Source organism: Abramis brama (assembly GCF_963993115.1).
Source record: "Abramis brama genome assembly, chromosome: 14".
NCBI classification, from domain to species: domain Eukaryota; kingdom Metazoa; phylum Chordata; class Actinopteri; order Cypriniformes; family Leuciscidae; genus Abramis; species Abramis brama.
The window spans coordinates 8,090,414-8,104,715 of NC_139976.1; the positions used below are offsets into that span (position 1 = coordinate 8,090,414).

Below are 14,302 nucleotides of genomic sequence, written 5' to 3' on the forward strand. Positions count from 1 at the left end.
TTTTTAAATTAAATAAATCCTAAAGAATTAGATTGCTTATTGCTGATATGTTGGTGGATATTTATGATTCTGTTTGCTGTAGGTGTATATTTACATTTATGTATTTACCATCTAGTTTTATGTTCTCTTGGAATCACGAATGCAGGTTTGCAATCAACAGTGTAGTGAGAGAAATGTGAAAACAACTTGTAAACAAATAGACTGCAAACATCAGCAAAACACAGGCGCTGTGTGGATGTAGGATTTGTTTTGGAATGGTTCAGCGTCAGTGGTAGAGAAAATGACACGTCCTCTGTTCTGAAAATAGCAAATTTATCAATCTTTTTGCTATCTCTGTTATGTATTAAGTGTATTTTAAAGCATAGTGAAACTTGTACAAAAAACTTACATTAAAATGATTTTGAAAGGTTTTTTCAGAGAGTAACAGAAATATTCCAGGTTTTCAGGCTGAAAACCGCAGTCAGTAAAAGAGGTTTTTATATTTAAAATATCGGATGCACAATCTGGAATTCGCAAGATGTTTTCTTTGCTGCTCTCCACTGCTGTGTCACAGAGACTTAATTATGCAGAAAACCCTCCGAGCTGGAATACTGTGGTCCCATGATGCTCATAAAGAAACCCCTTTTAATACAAACACACACACACACACACACTGTATTTCATTCAGCTAACAAAGAGACAAGTGTCTGCAGTTAGAATTACAGCCAACCCTTTTCTAAAGATGCTTCACACTGTACTGCAGTCAGATATTGCTTCATTTTTCATTTTCAGTACTGTTTTTTTCCGGTAATGAAGCATGCTGCGACTTGTGTCAAGCACGAAAAATATAGTATACATAAATGTGCATAGATATGCACAAAAAACTAAAAAGTTCTACCATAGTGTGTAATTGTAAAATGCGACTTTTCTCAACAATGCAATTTTGCCCCAGTGTGACTTATACTCAGGTGCAAGACTTAAAATTAGAGATTTTCATATAATTGTTTAGATTAACTTATTTCATTAAGGCTTTCAAAAAAATAACATCAATGAAAAATTTAGCATTAGACATTTCATTTATGTTAAAAGCAATAAAATTGGACATATAAACAATATTGATCCTGTCATTAGGTCACCTCCTCGGCCCAGTCCAGGCAGTCTGCACTATTCGGATGAGGACGTCAGCACCAAGTACAATGATCTGATCCCAGCAGAGAGCAGCAGTCTCACAGAGAAGCCCTCAGAGATCTCAGATTCACAGGTAACAAACATTATCACATTATCAGTCCGTGTCTGCTCATGTATGTTAGAAGGACAGTTCACCTTAAAATTAAATTACTGTCCTCATTTACTCACCCTTACCCATTTCAAGAGGCTTTTAAGCTTTAAAAAGAACATAAAAGCACCTTTAAAAAAAAAAAAATTGATTACTTTTGAGATATTTTTCTGATACGTTTATGGTGCGTTTTGCTCCTTTTGGAAGCTTGAAAGCTCCAGTTCCCATTGTAATTGTATGGGACAGAGCAACCATAATATTAATAAAGTCTCCTTTTGTGTTCCATTGATGAAAGAACATTTGAAAACAACATGAGGGCAATAATGAGCAAATAATTACATAATCTTCGTTTTTGGGTGAACTGTCCCTTTAACTTCCAAGAAGGATTTGTAATGCTAAATCTAGTCACATTAATTTAGAGCAGGACCTGTTGAAATTCCCTTATCACACACTTTTATTAGGACAAGACTCGCTGTGCTGAAACTGAAACTTTCTCAAAAGTAGGATACAGCCCTCCAGGAAAGGTCTGTTATACCCTACTACTTGAGATTTTGGCTGTCTTACTTGAGCATGGCTTCAATCCTTGGTCCTGTGGGTGGTTATTTTTTTAATCATGTCCAGAACGTTCTGCTGCATCCCCGTTCATGCTCTCCAGACTTTCTGTCCTGAGGCACAGATTGGAAAATCTGTGGTAGACTTGACAACAAAACACAATGTGCAGTGCACAGAAACTGTATTCAAACAAAATACTCACACAGACACATAAAGACTTAAGTGTGAGAACTGGAAGGCCTTGGTTGGACTCTTTCCACTTCTCTCAAGTGACCATTTAGCTGGAATGATCAGCATGATCATCAGTCTGGCATTGGCAGTTACTAAATCGAAAGCAAGAAACACAAACTCATCTTGTTGTTTTCTTCACATTAACAGACTTGCCTCTCCCATGAAGCACTGCTGCACACTATAAATCTATTTTTAGTCCCGTGTTCAGAAGTGTAATTTCCCCTCTGATTTGTGGAGTGGATTTTCCGATTTCCAGGTCTTAGTATTTTTTTGATATTTAATATTGTAATGCTGCTTGAAATTTTAAAACTTTTTCTGATGTAACAAAAATTATTATTACAAAAATATCACGGCTAAAATGCAAACTGATCAGTTCGAATCTGCAGTTTATTTAAAAAAATATTTTTAAAAGTATGTAATTATTTTTAAATTGGCTAGGATTCGAAATGAGTTATCTTTGCACTCTAAATTAAATGTTTTTATATTATAATATTAGTGAAGACTTTAATAATTTAACTTTAAATGTTGCAAATTTTTAAGTTGAGAAAAAAATCTGTTTTATATCTGTTTTGTTTTGTTTTCTGTTATTATTACAAACATAAAAAAAAATATATATATATATATATATATATATATATATATATATATATATATATATATATATATATATATTAGATTTTTCCCTTTGCAAAATAGTTTATATCCCTAAGGATTTAAAGCAACATCCAGTTGTTTTTTTATTTAGTCACCATTACTGTCCGAACTCCCAAAATGCACATCATGTCAAACAAAATCTCAAAACTCCACTACTCCTCCTTTCTCCACTACATTTCACTGACACCTCCTGCCACCTCCTTCCCGACCCCTGGCATCCGGCCAGCTTCGACTCGTGGTCGGGAACAGAGCGTCTCCTGTTCTCCCTCTGCTCCCGCTAAAGTCTGCTATCACCGCCATCAGGACGAGTGAGGAGAGAGGCTGGAATCTCGCTTTGAAGTTTTATTGAGCGGATAACTCCAGGCTATTGCAGATCCATTGAGTCGTCTCCAAAAGAGCCAGAGCCACCACAGAGACGTATAATACTGACATTGTTCAGGAACTCTTAAAGACGGCTTCAAATCAGATGGCAATGCAGCAAGCCTGAGCACCTCTACCTGAGCCAGGTCTGCCTTTAAATGAACACTTGGAAGATGAATGAGATGTTGGACAGGTGTAATGTCGTCTAGTCATTTAGAGTGTGTCGGACACACAAGGCTTTTGAAGTCCGATTTTGAGCTGCGTTTGGTTTTTCTTGGAAACGCTGGCACTACGGCTGCAGTTAACAGCAGGGATTGTTAGGGCAGTCTTCCACGTCAAAGCATCTTAGTTTTAATTGGCTCTCTGATGATCATCCCGGCATCACATCATCAACACTGAGAATCTTCCCAGAGAGAGCCCGAAATAGCTCATGAAAGTTCTTTCACATGGAAAGTTTTCGCTTCTAATCTGTCACTCTTGTGTTACAGAGAGATTTTAGATTTATTTGGAGAAACGCGTACATATGATGATGCTATTTTTTTTAAACATGGCGTAATCATATATCGAGAATTGGCAATCTTTTGCATTGATTTTGCTGGCAATATTTAAATTAAGCTACTTTTATTTAAAAATGTTTTTTTTTTTATTACAGTTATAAAAGTGATTATTGTGTTTAAATGGAAAATTAATAAAATTATATTTATTTTGAATCCTTTGTTCACAGTGGTGGACAGTTAAAAAGTATATTTACTGTATAGTACTGTAACAATGTTAAGCTCAGAGAAGGAGAAGTGGGAAAACAGTATGGAAATCATACCTTGATTTTAAATAGCTTTTGACTTTATTTTACTTCTTGCCGTTAACTATCAAATTATAAAACAAAACAAACAATAAATAAATCAGGATTATTTGATGAATAGGAAGTTCAAAAGAACAGCATTTATTTGAAATATAAATGTCTTGACTGTCACTTTTAAACAGTTGAATGAACCGTTCCTTTCAAACTTTTGAACGTTATTGTATGTAGATATCATTTTTGGCTATATCGCCCAGCCTTAATGTGTCTTTGTCAGTCTGATTCCTGCTGTGCTTAATATTTGAATGGTTCTGTGGAATGCGAGACATAGACGCTTACACGCTCCTCCCCCTCAGTTAATCCATATCTGTGCCACAATAGGATTTTTCCCTTTCTCGTTCTCTGTCCGTCTCTTTAGAGATATGAATGAGGTTGAGTTTGTTTTGGCAGTCACATGGCCTTAAACCACAATCTAGTGGCTTGCGTTTAATTTTTGAGCAGATTGGACAAAAATATTGCATACTTACAGTAAGTGATGCATTAGTACTGGCTTCTATTGCAGAAGGAAAACAACATAATCCAGTGTAAAACTCATTTAGACACCATGTATTTCTCTCACAACTATCACAAGGTCAGGCTTAGTGTCTCTGTCTAAATGTAGGTCCACAGAGGAAGTGAAGTTTCATACATTTTAAAGAGATTTCTGTAGGGTAGGGTGATACTCAAAACAGGGATTTTCCGGGTGGGAACATCTCGCCCCACTTTCTGTCTCTCTCTCTGCAGGAGACAAAACATACGTGCCAAACAACCAGTTCCAGTAAGATTAGATCCTCCCATCTGAGGATTCATTAACCATTCCCATCACGATCTGTCTTCAGCTTTTATTGTAATAGTTTTTACTTTGCTTTAGCTTATCAACATAAGTTAAGCATTTTTAACTTTTAAGTTATACAAGATTCAACTTATTTTTAAGTCAGTTTAATGTAATTTAAGTTGAAATGACTTAAACTTCCAAGTTGAGTGTACTTAAAAATTTAAGGCAGCAATTTTTTTTTTTTTTACAGTGCTTTTGCTAATTAGAATTTTCACTGCTCATAATTACTGTAAAATTAAATTGTGAAATCGGGTTAGGTCTTCTTTCTTTTTCTTCTTTTTTCAATAATTACATTTATTTAATGTGCATTTTCTTCGGTGCAGTGTGTTTGTTTGAGCAGAATCACTGTGCTAAAAAACACATGTAGAGATTTTGTCTATAAATTTATAGACACAAAAGCTGTATTATGTGTTGATTCCCATGCATATCTGACATATCCGATTGAAAGTAGAAATGCGACAGAAAAGATAATAATAATCTAGTCACGTGTAAAATCACCAGTTAAATTGGCTTTAAGTTTCAACTGGATTCTCCCTCCAGGTGATTTGGCAGCTGGCCATGTTATGTGCTCTGATTTAATTATTTTATTCAACTGGATTTCTGTGGTATTTCAGGATCATAGCTGGATTGAGGAGAAAGAATAACAGAGGAGTGGATGAATGCAAACAAACATTTTTGGAGGAGAGAACAGCTGTTTCATCCTCCATGTGTCAGCGGGGGAAGGGCAGGGCTGGGTCATGACGCACTGTGTCAACTGACATGTTTTGATGACCACACACAAACACACACACACCGTGTCAGCATGTAGCTTTAGTTTCTGAGCTTGGCTTCGTTGTGAGGTCACACTGAACAGAAAAAGCTTTCAAAGCTGAATTACTGGCTGTTTTGTTTGCTGCTTATTGAGTTGTTGAATTTGCTGGTATGACTGGAATGTCCCTCATTAAAACATTGCAGTCGTTTAGGAGGCGGGAATCAGCACATGCTCAATTATAGACCTTCTTGAGGCATGATGCTACAAAAATCCATAGTCAATAATTCTTTAAAAATATATATTTTGAGCTTTATACATTTGTTTGCATGTATTGGGCAGACTAATAAATAATATATATATGAAGAGTTCAGATGCAAAAGCCTCTAAGTGCCATCTGAAATTTTCTTCTAGAATGATCATTTTTATCAAGCTCATATATTTAAGTTCAGTAATTTCACTTAAATAGCAATGAAAATTACCTATTAATTGTCATTTAAGTGAAATTAATGAACTTAAATATACGAGCTTGATAAAAATGATCATTCTAGAAGAAAATTTCAGATGGCACTTTTGCATCTGAACTCTTCATATATATATATATATATATATATATATATATATATATATATATATATATACACAGTACAGGTCAAAAGTTTGGAAACATTACGTTTTTTTATATTTTTGAAAGAAGTCTCTAATGCTTATCAAGGCTGCATTTATTTGATCAAAAATACAGAAAAAAACAGTAATATTGTGAAATATTATTACAACTTAAAATAATAGTTTTCTATTTGAATATACTTTAAAAAATAATTTATTCCTGTGATGCAAAGCTGAATTTTCAGCATCATTACTCCAGTCTTCAGCGTCACATGTGACATCCAGTCTATCACATGATCCTTTAGAAATCATTCTAATATTCTGATTTATTATGAGTGTTGGAAACAGTTCTGCTGCCTAATATATTTGATGAATAAAAGGTTAAAAAGAACTGCATTTATTCAAAATAAAAAAATATTTTCTAATAATATAAATCTTCTTTACTATCACTTTTTATCAATTTAACACATCCTTTTTTTTTTTTTTTTTTTTTTTTTACCTTTTATTCATCAAAGTATCCTAAAAAAAAGTATCACAGGTTATGAAAAAATATTAAGCAGCAGAACTGTTTCCAACTTTGATAATGAATCATCATATTAGAATGATTTCTAAAGGATCATGTGATAGACTGGAGTAATGATCCTGAAAATTCAGCTTTGCATCACAGAAATAAATGATAATTTAAAGTATAATAAATTGAAAACCAGTTATTTTAAATTGTAATAATATATCACAATATTCCTTTTTTTTCTGTATTTTTGATCAAATAAATGCAGGCTTGATGAGCAGAAGAAACTTCTTTCAAAAACATTAAAAATAGTAATGTTTCCAAACTTTTGACCTGTACTGTATGTGTATATATATATATATATATATATATATATATATATATATATATATATATATATATATATATATATATATACAGTATATATATATATATATATATATATATATATATATATATATATACAGCATATATATATATACAGCATATATATATATATATATATATATATATATATATCTGCAGCTCTTATTTTAGGGCGATGTGAGGCTGGTTTTGGGGAAAATGCTTTCCTCTCTGGAATTTAAACAAGAGGCATGTGTGTCACATATGTGTGGACATGTTACAATAATGATAGACTGGAGAGATCTGTACATTGTTAGTCTTTTCACTACGCCGCACAAAGACAAGGAGAAATGTTGAACCGTTTGTATTTAATATAGTATATGAATATATCTTAGCATCTCTGTTTTGCAATAGTGCAGTGAAAAGACGAAAAGACAATTTTTCTGTTTGTTAAAAGAAAAAGACCTCAAATGAGAGAGTTGCTCTCAGAAAGGGTAAATAAATTCAATAAAATGAGTGTTTATGTTAGTAACAGACTTGAATGCTGTGTCAAACAGTGAAGCAAGAGTTCAGCTATTCAGAAAGATCAACCCCTAAAAGTAGCATTTGGAAATTCCCTGATGAAGAGAGAGTGGAAAGTGGTGGTGAGGATAGACAAGTCTTCTTAAATGGATATGCAAACATTAAAAGCCTGAGCTATGATGGTTCTTCTCTCTTTTTTCTCCCTCTCCATTTGGCACTTGGTACTTTAGGATATATCTGAACTCCATCAGCCAACTCTAGAAGTGTGAGCCAGATATGTCAGAATGAGGGAAGGAAGGTGTTGTAATAAATATGGTGGTGGAAGAGAGAGATTGATAGAGGGCAGATATTTATACAGTTGTCCATTGTTCTAGCGCAGAGTGCTGTCTCAGTGCTGTGCCGCCATGAGGAACCCACTCAATGTTGATCCAGGAGATGCATTAGTGTCAGAGAAAGTGTTGAGAAGTTGTACTCCCAGCCCACATTACCCTTACAAAAAAAGTATAATGTTACTAGCCTGCTGATATACTGTAATGGTATGGTATGCTTTTAATTTCCTAATAGTAGGGTCCAAAAGTCTTGAAAATATGTTTTTTCCCTTTGTTTTTGTGATAAAAAAATAAGAATATGTATTTAAGCAAATGAAAGACTTACAAATACTGAATATTACTTCTTAATTTAATATTTAACTCAAATTGTTATGGTGATAATACGGGTTTGTTGTGAACTAAATTGTTTTAAATTAATATGTAAATCTGATATCACAGTACTTTTTTGTAAGGGTAATGCACCATTTAAAGAAAAAAGAAGAAGCAGCAGCCATTGTTTGTCCCATGAAATATGACGTAGGGCCCATACTGCACTGCTTTAAACCCCATGTCTCTGTTTACCTCTAGGAGGCGCTTGTTTTCTCCTTTAAGACTGGGGGCCTCCAAACTCTTCCAACTCAATGGGTGAGGACATGAATTGTGCATTGATTGACAGGAAGTTGCTTCCTAGTGCTTGTCCATTCCTATCCTCTCCATTCGTTTCATGCATACATGGTCAAAACCCCACCACATGGATATATGACCCCCTAAACGCAGCGTGTGATGGGTACCAGAGGGTACAGTGGTAGTCCTAAAGCTTTGAGGTTCTTTTTAAATGATAGAGCCTTTATTTCTCCTTTTTTTTTTTGTGGCTTTTCTTTCTTTTTGGGGCCACTTTTGACAGGTTAAACAATACGGTGCGTGGTCTATTGCATTTCACTACTGCTTTCCCACAGTAAATAAGTGTAGTCCAATAGAATAATTCATTGGATATTGTTCATTGAATCAGTTTCCTGTCAAGTCTGTTGTCTTTTTCATAATAATAATAATAATAATAATAATAAATACTCGCAACGCAGTGTTTGATACACCTAAAAGAGCTTGTTTTGAGAGCTTGTCAATGACACTTTAGATTATAAATATTGTCTTTAAAAAATGTTCCTGAACAATGACATGGTACATTTAAGTTTGTTTTACTTAGATGTTATAATGATCAGTGTAAATGTTTTGTGATTGTATGAATAAATAACTCAAATCAGTCATTTTCACCAAACTCACACTTGTCAGTCATGATTTGTAATCTTTATTAACTTCCATTGTATCAAATGCTTTGTCAATACAGAAATAAATTCGGTTTAAAAAATGTTTTTTGCAACTACTGCATACATCTTAAGATGTACTTCACACAAATAAAATGCTTTGAATTATTTTTTTATTATGTTTTTCAAAGAAGGTTGCATTAAAATACAGTAAAACCAAATGTAATGTGGTGCTCAAGAAACATTTCTTATTAATATCAGTGTTGAAAAACGTGCTGCTTAATATTTTTGTGGAAACCATGATACATAGTTTTTCAAGATTCTTTAATGAATAGAAAGTTCCAAAGAACAGCATTTATTTGAAATATAAATCTTTTGTAGCATTATAAATGTCTTTACTGTGACTTTTGATCAATTTAATGCATCCTTGCTGAATAAAAGTATCAGCATGACTGACAATGTGCAACCCAGCTGTAAAAATGACAAATAGTAATCATTTCTAGTGCAACCTCTGGTTCTGGATAGAACTTGGGTACCTTCTCGAGTCATCTCCCTCCTTAAACTGAGATCGTGGAAGTGATTCTGTCTCCATTACTCATTCTTTCCCTCTTTCTCCATCCCAGGGCAGTGACAGCGAATACGAGGTGGACCCCAACCGGCAGAAGACCCATTCGTTTGTCAACCACTACATCAGCGACCCTACCTACTACAACTCCTGGCGCAGACAGCAGAAGGGAATCTCCCGGGCGCAGGCCTACAACTACACCGAGTCTGAGTCTGGAGAGCCCGAACACTGCGCCCCTCCGCCACCTCTGCCACCTCTGCCCCCTCTACCCCCGTTCCCCCCTCAGCTCAGTTCCCCTACGCCCCAAAGCCAGTCCCAGACTGGCAGCCTTTTTAGACCGAAGGGCAGCCGGACTCCCACTCCATCCCAGCAGAGCTCCAACCCACCCAGTCAGCACGGCACACTTTACCGGCCCCCGAGCAGCTTGGCCCCAGGCTCCCGGGCCCCCATCGCCGGCTTCTCCTCCTTTGTTTGACAGAATGAAGATATCGGTACATGGAAATACAAAACGAAGGCGGGGAGGGGGAGGGGGGGGGGATCTCTTGTTTTCCCAAACGCCTGGTCAAACTCACGTCTATTGAAGAACAACAACAAACATCAGCCCTGGATCTGTTGTGCTTTACTTGTCATTGCAAGCTGATTTTTATTTTTGTATTCCTCCTTTGATCACAGTTTATTTTCTTTCGTTCAGGTTTTCATTTTCTTTCTCTGCTTGTGTGTGTTCAGTGTGTTTCACTCACAATGAAAGACAATCACTTGGAAAGACACGTAAACGCATCCGTGAGCTTTGTTTGTTTTGGTTTGGGTTTATTTTGTTGTGCTGCCTGAACAAACCTGCATGACTTTTTTTGGTTCGAACAATTCTTTTCGTTTGCTTTTTCATTTTGTTGTTATTGGTTCTTTTGTTTTATTGAGTTCCACAAAAGTGTACAACACAAAACTAAGTTATGAATGCTGGACAGAAGCACCGACACATGAAAAAGAAGAAGAAAAAAAAAGGCTATGGAGTAAATCTCAGCATTTGGATCACCAGCGGTGACTAACATCTAGAAAAACGCTAAATGGTGGTTTTTTTTTTTACTGTGGTATTTTTGTTCTTAAACAGATGACAAAGTACTTTGGTGATTATGAGAGGTTAAAGTTCATTTGACTAGAGACTATGATCTGATAAAGACCCGCCTGCTCTTAGCACATGTTTGAGTTGGAAAGCCAGCATCATTTATTGATGTCACAGGTCAGTTTTAACCAGTGTTCTAAAAAGGCCAAAGGTCATATTAAGTGCTTAATGCTAATCTGTGTTTTGAATGTTTTTTTTTCCAGATGTGAAATGTAGATTGTGTTTATAAAGCAAAGGACTGGAGCGCGAGTATATTTGCCATGTGAAACTGATAGAAGAAAGGCCAAATATGTAAGAGTCTGATTTACTATGATATTATTGTACTATAGCTCTGGATTGATTCAGATTCAGAGGATTCATGTCAGCAGCGGGTGTATACTGTATGTGTGTGTTACATAGTGGGCGGGGTCATTTGTTGCTCCTTTTGATTTGACTCTATGATGTCATCCTGAGCTTCAGGTTGCATTTCCGCCGTGCAAACGGTAACATCCGACACAAACATAAAATAAACAGCAGTGGATATGGGATATTTGCCAGCATCTCAGGCGGAGCTGGAAGTCAAACACACCCATTAACGAGTTCCTGTTCACACACAGATTTTCACTTTACATGACTCTGCCAGTGATGTCATCTTCGCCGTTCACATAGATCATCTGGCAAGACGTGACGTCATAGGAGCTGATGGCATTTTCAAAGATTGCGCAACCAAGCAAATGTATTGTACCTGTGAACTTCAGACCATGGATTTTCACCACTTCGCTTCGACACGGCTATTCAAAGTTACTGAAGATAAAAGAAAACGGACTAAGGGACCCAACACGACGCCAGCAGAGAACTAAATGGCACTTGCACAGCTTACTTGTGAGGTTTAACGATGTTGTTTGCTTTTTCCTTTCCGTGAAGTGATTTTACTGTCTGTATAAACAAGGTCAATCACATGCTCAGTCTGCCTGAACACAGTATATTCCTAAATAAATTATGTTTTCTGCAAAAGTTACTGGTTTGAACATTGAAAATGGCCATCTCTGAAAACATAGGAGAAGACGTGTGTAACGCTAAGTGAAAGTGTCCTTAAAATGATATTATTTTAGCTGTCGTGACATTACCATGCACTCTAAGAACTACGTCTTGGAGCAACTGAAGACAAGAAGTAATTTAAAGGTTCTTTCAGGTTTTTGACCTGAATTTCAATTTGATCTTTGCTGGTCCAGCTTGTAAACCAACATAGTCATATGAAGCTTGTCAACCAGCTTAATCTTTCCAATTAAACTTGTTGACTAGTTGCTAGTTAAAGAAAGCCTGATAGGGACACCACCATACCAGAATCCACAATGCAACATTCTTTTCAGATGGGACATAACTGTATATTAAAGATATGTTCTGATTGGTTGTGAATGTAGGGTGTTATGCTGCGTTATCGGCTTCATTGTGGGCAAATTTGTAGCTGGGAATTTTGGAGATGGTCCTCACTGCAGAACACGAAATCCAGATCCAACTCCTTCCACCTTATATACCTAAACCTACCCATCTCCACCCCCTGATCCCTAAACCCACCCCTAAACCTACCAATCTCCACCCCTTAGATCTGGATCCAACTCCGCCCCCTAGATCTCGTGTACTGTAGTGAGGTGCTACTGGAATTTTGTTGGGCCTGTTTCAGACAATTGAGACAATTTTAGGGATAACTTCAATCTGATGAGGTGAACCTTCATTTCCAAAGGCTTAAGGTGTGCTTCGGACATGTGAGGAAAATATTAGGTTAGTACAGGTTTAAATACTAGCTTTATCGGATAATGGGACTAAGTTACATGTTCCTGGATTGACATCATTTGTTGGTCCTGGAAAAACATTTAGGTCCAACAAAACTCTGTCTATTGGGAACATGCTTGCATTACGTTGGCCAAGTCTGCAATCGCATACTGCAATATACATATACCAATATACCGCATACTTAGCTTTCAGACTTAACTCTAACCATAAAATCTGGATAGGATTGTTGTTCCAGGAAGAACAAGGATGTTGTTCTGGGTCCTACTTGGCAAAATCACTGTCGCCGAATGTGTGTGTGCAATTATTTTATACTTGTGCATGCTTACTTACTTTGTGTAGGTGTTGCAATGTTTAAAAGTCCATCTTCATCTTCTATTGGACATCTTCTGTTGCTGTAATTGGTTTAATGCGTGCGGATAAATCGGATCAACAGACCTGTGGAATCCTGTCCAGCATCTGTTGTCTCCAGCCACTTTCCAGTCACACTGCTCCCTCAAGCTCAGAGAGAATAAAGCCAATCAGCTATGATTCAATTTAAACTTTGATTATGTTAAAGAGAAGGAGCATTTATTTCTCAATCTCCATCATTTTTTATCTCTTTTATTCTGTGGTGTCCAAATTCACACCCTCTTTGTGACAACTCCAAATGTGATATGAACTCTTGTTTCTCCCTTTCCAAATCTCTATTTTTCATCTGAAGTGTGGCGAGAGTGAGACGGAAAACCCTGCATTTATAGGTTAATGATGTCAGAGGCAGAACAAGACAGGAATGTGTCTAAATGGAGGGAGATTCCACATCATACTCATCCTAGTTTTTGTCCTAATAAAACTCATTTCCTATTTAAAGTTAACTTTGTTGATCTAAATACAGCAGAGGGTATAACAGTATGATAAAAAAAATGGGTTTCACTTTATTTTGATGGTCCTTTTAACACACTCTGTTGACTAACGCTGCACCTACAGTACATACTAACTCTCATTAGAGTGTTTGTAGAGTATTAGTAGGGTTAGGGTTATAATAAGTCGAGATGTACTTTCAAAGTTATTTTTAATCAGTAGAATGTCTTTTGGGGGACCATCCCAATAAAGAGTCTACTGATACTCTTAACTGTTAGTTGTAAAGTTACTTATGGTCAGCAGAATGTTCAAAAGGGACCATCAAAATAAAGTGTTACCAAAAAGAGCATACATTTTGATGGAGGAACTTGTTTTAAAAGTGTGAAGGAAAATTCTTCATGTTCTTCGCCATAAGAAAGGTCAAATCAAAGACAGGTGTTCCTGAGCTCTACATACAGTACCTGAAGTCAACTAAATGGCTTTTGACATATAAATGATTAATGTGTGCCAGTCGAACAGATATAAATGGAAAATACGCTTATATAATCTTGGGTTATATAAGAGTTGTGAATGCATGTCTTGGAGTTTGCGGGCTTTGAACGCTATGGGTTTAGATGTTAGTCTAGACGGAAAGAAATTATCTGAACATATGACTTGATATATCAATCTATAAAAACAACAGATTTGGGTTTTTTTTTTTTTTTTTTTTTGCTTAATTTATTCAGTTCATGAGGCCCCAGTACGTGGATGCTAATTCCAAATGCAGTTAGCAACTCCTCCACCATCTGGGCTACTACAACTCATAATGTTTTATTCAAAGGTGCTAGTGAAGCTCTGCAGTTGTGTTTCTTGTTTGAACCACAGCACTCGCTTCCTATTTGTGGTTACTTCTTTGATTTTTTTTTTATTAATCTAATTATATTATTTTCCTCTTCCACAAAAATGGTAATATGCACCATGCCAAGATCAAATGGTTGGATAAATGCTTTTGATAT

General features: G+C 36.0%; 1 protein-coding gene across 5 annotated transcripts in view; it reads left to right on the plus strand.

Moving 5' to 3' along the window:
* sdk2b (sidekick cell adhesion molecule 2b) overlaps positions 1-11,696 on the plus strand; it is a 320,863-nt gene extending 309,167 nt beyond the window's left edge. Inside the window, exons 44-47 of one of the 5 annotated variants that reach the window (XM_084135534.1) lie at positions 1,111-1,240; positions 1,717-1,779; positions 8,348-8,404; positions 9,642-11,695. In XM_084135534.1, the coding sequence (XP_083991660.1) occupies positions 1,111-1,240; positions 1,717-1,779; positions 8,348-8,404; positions 9,642-10,058 (667 nt within the window). In that variant the 3' untranslated portion in view covers positions 10,059-11,695. Of the gene's footprint in view, positions 1-1,110; positions 1,241-1,716; positions 1,780-8,347; positions 8,405-9,641 lie in introns of all 5 variants that reach the window. The other 4 variants (XM_084135535.1, XM_084135537.1, XM_084135536.1 and 1 more) reach the window with 4 other exon arrangements.
* Positions 11,697-14,302: the final 2,606 nt, after the last annotated feature.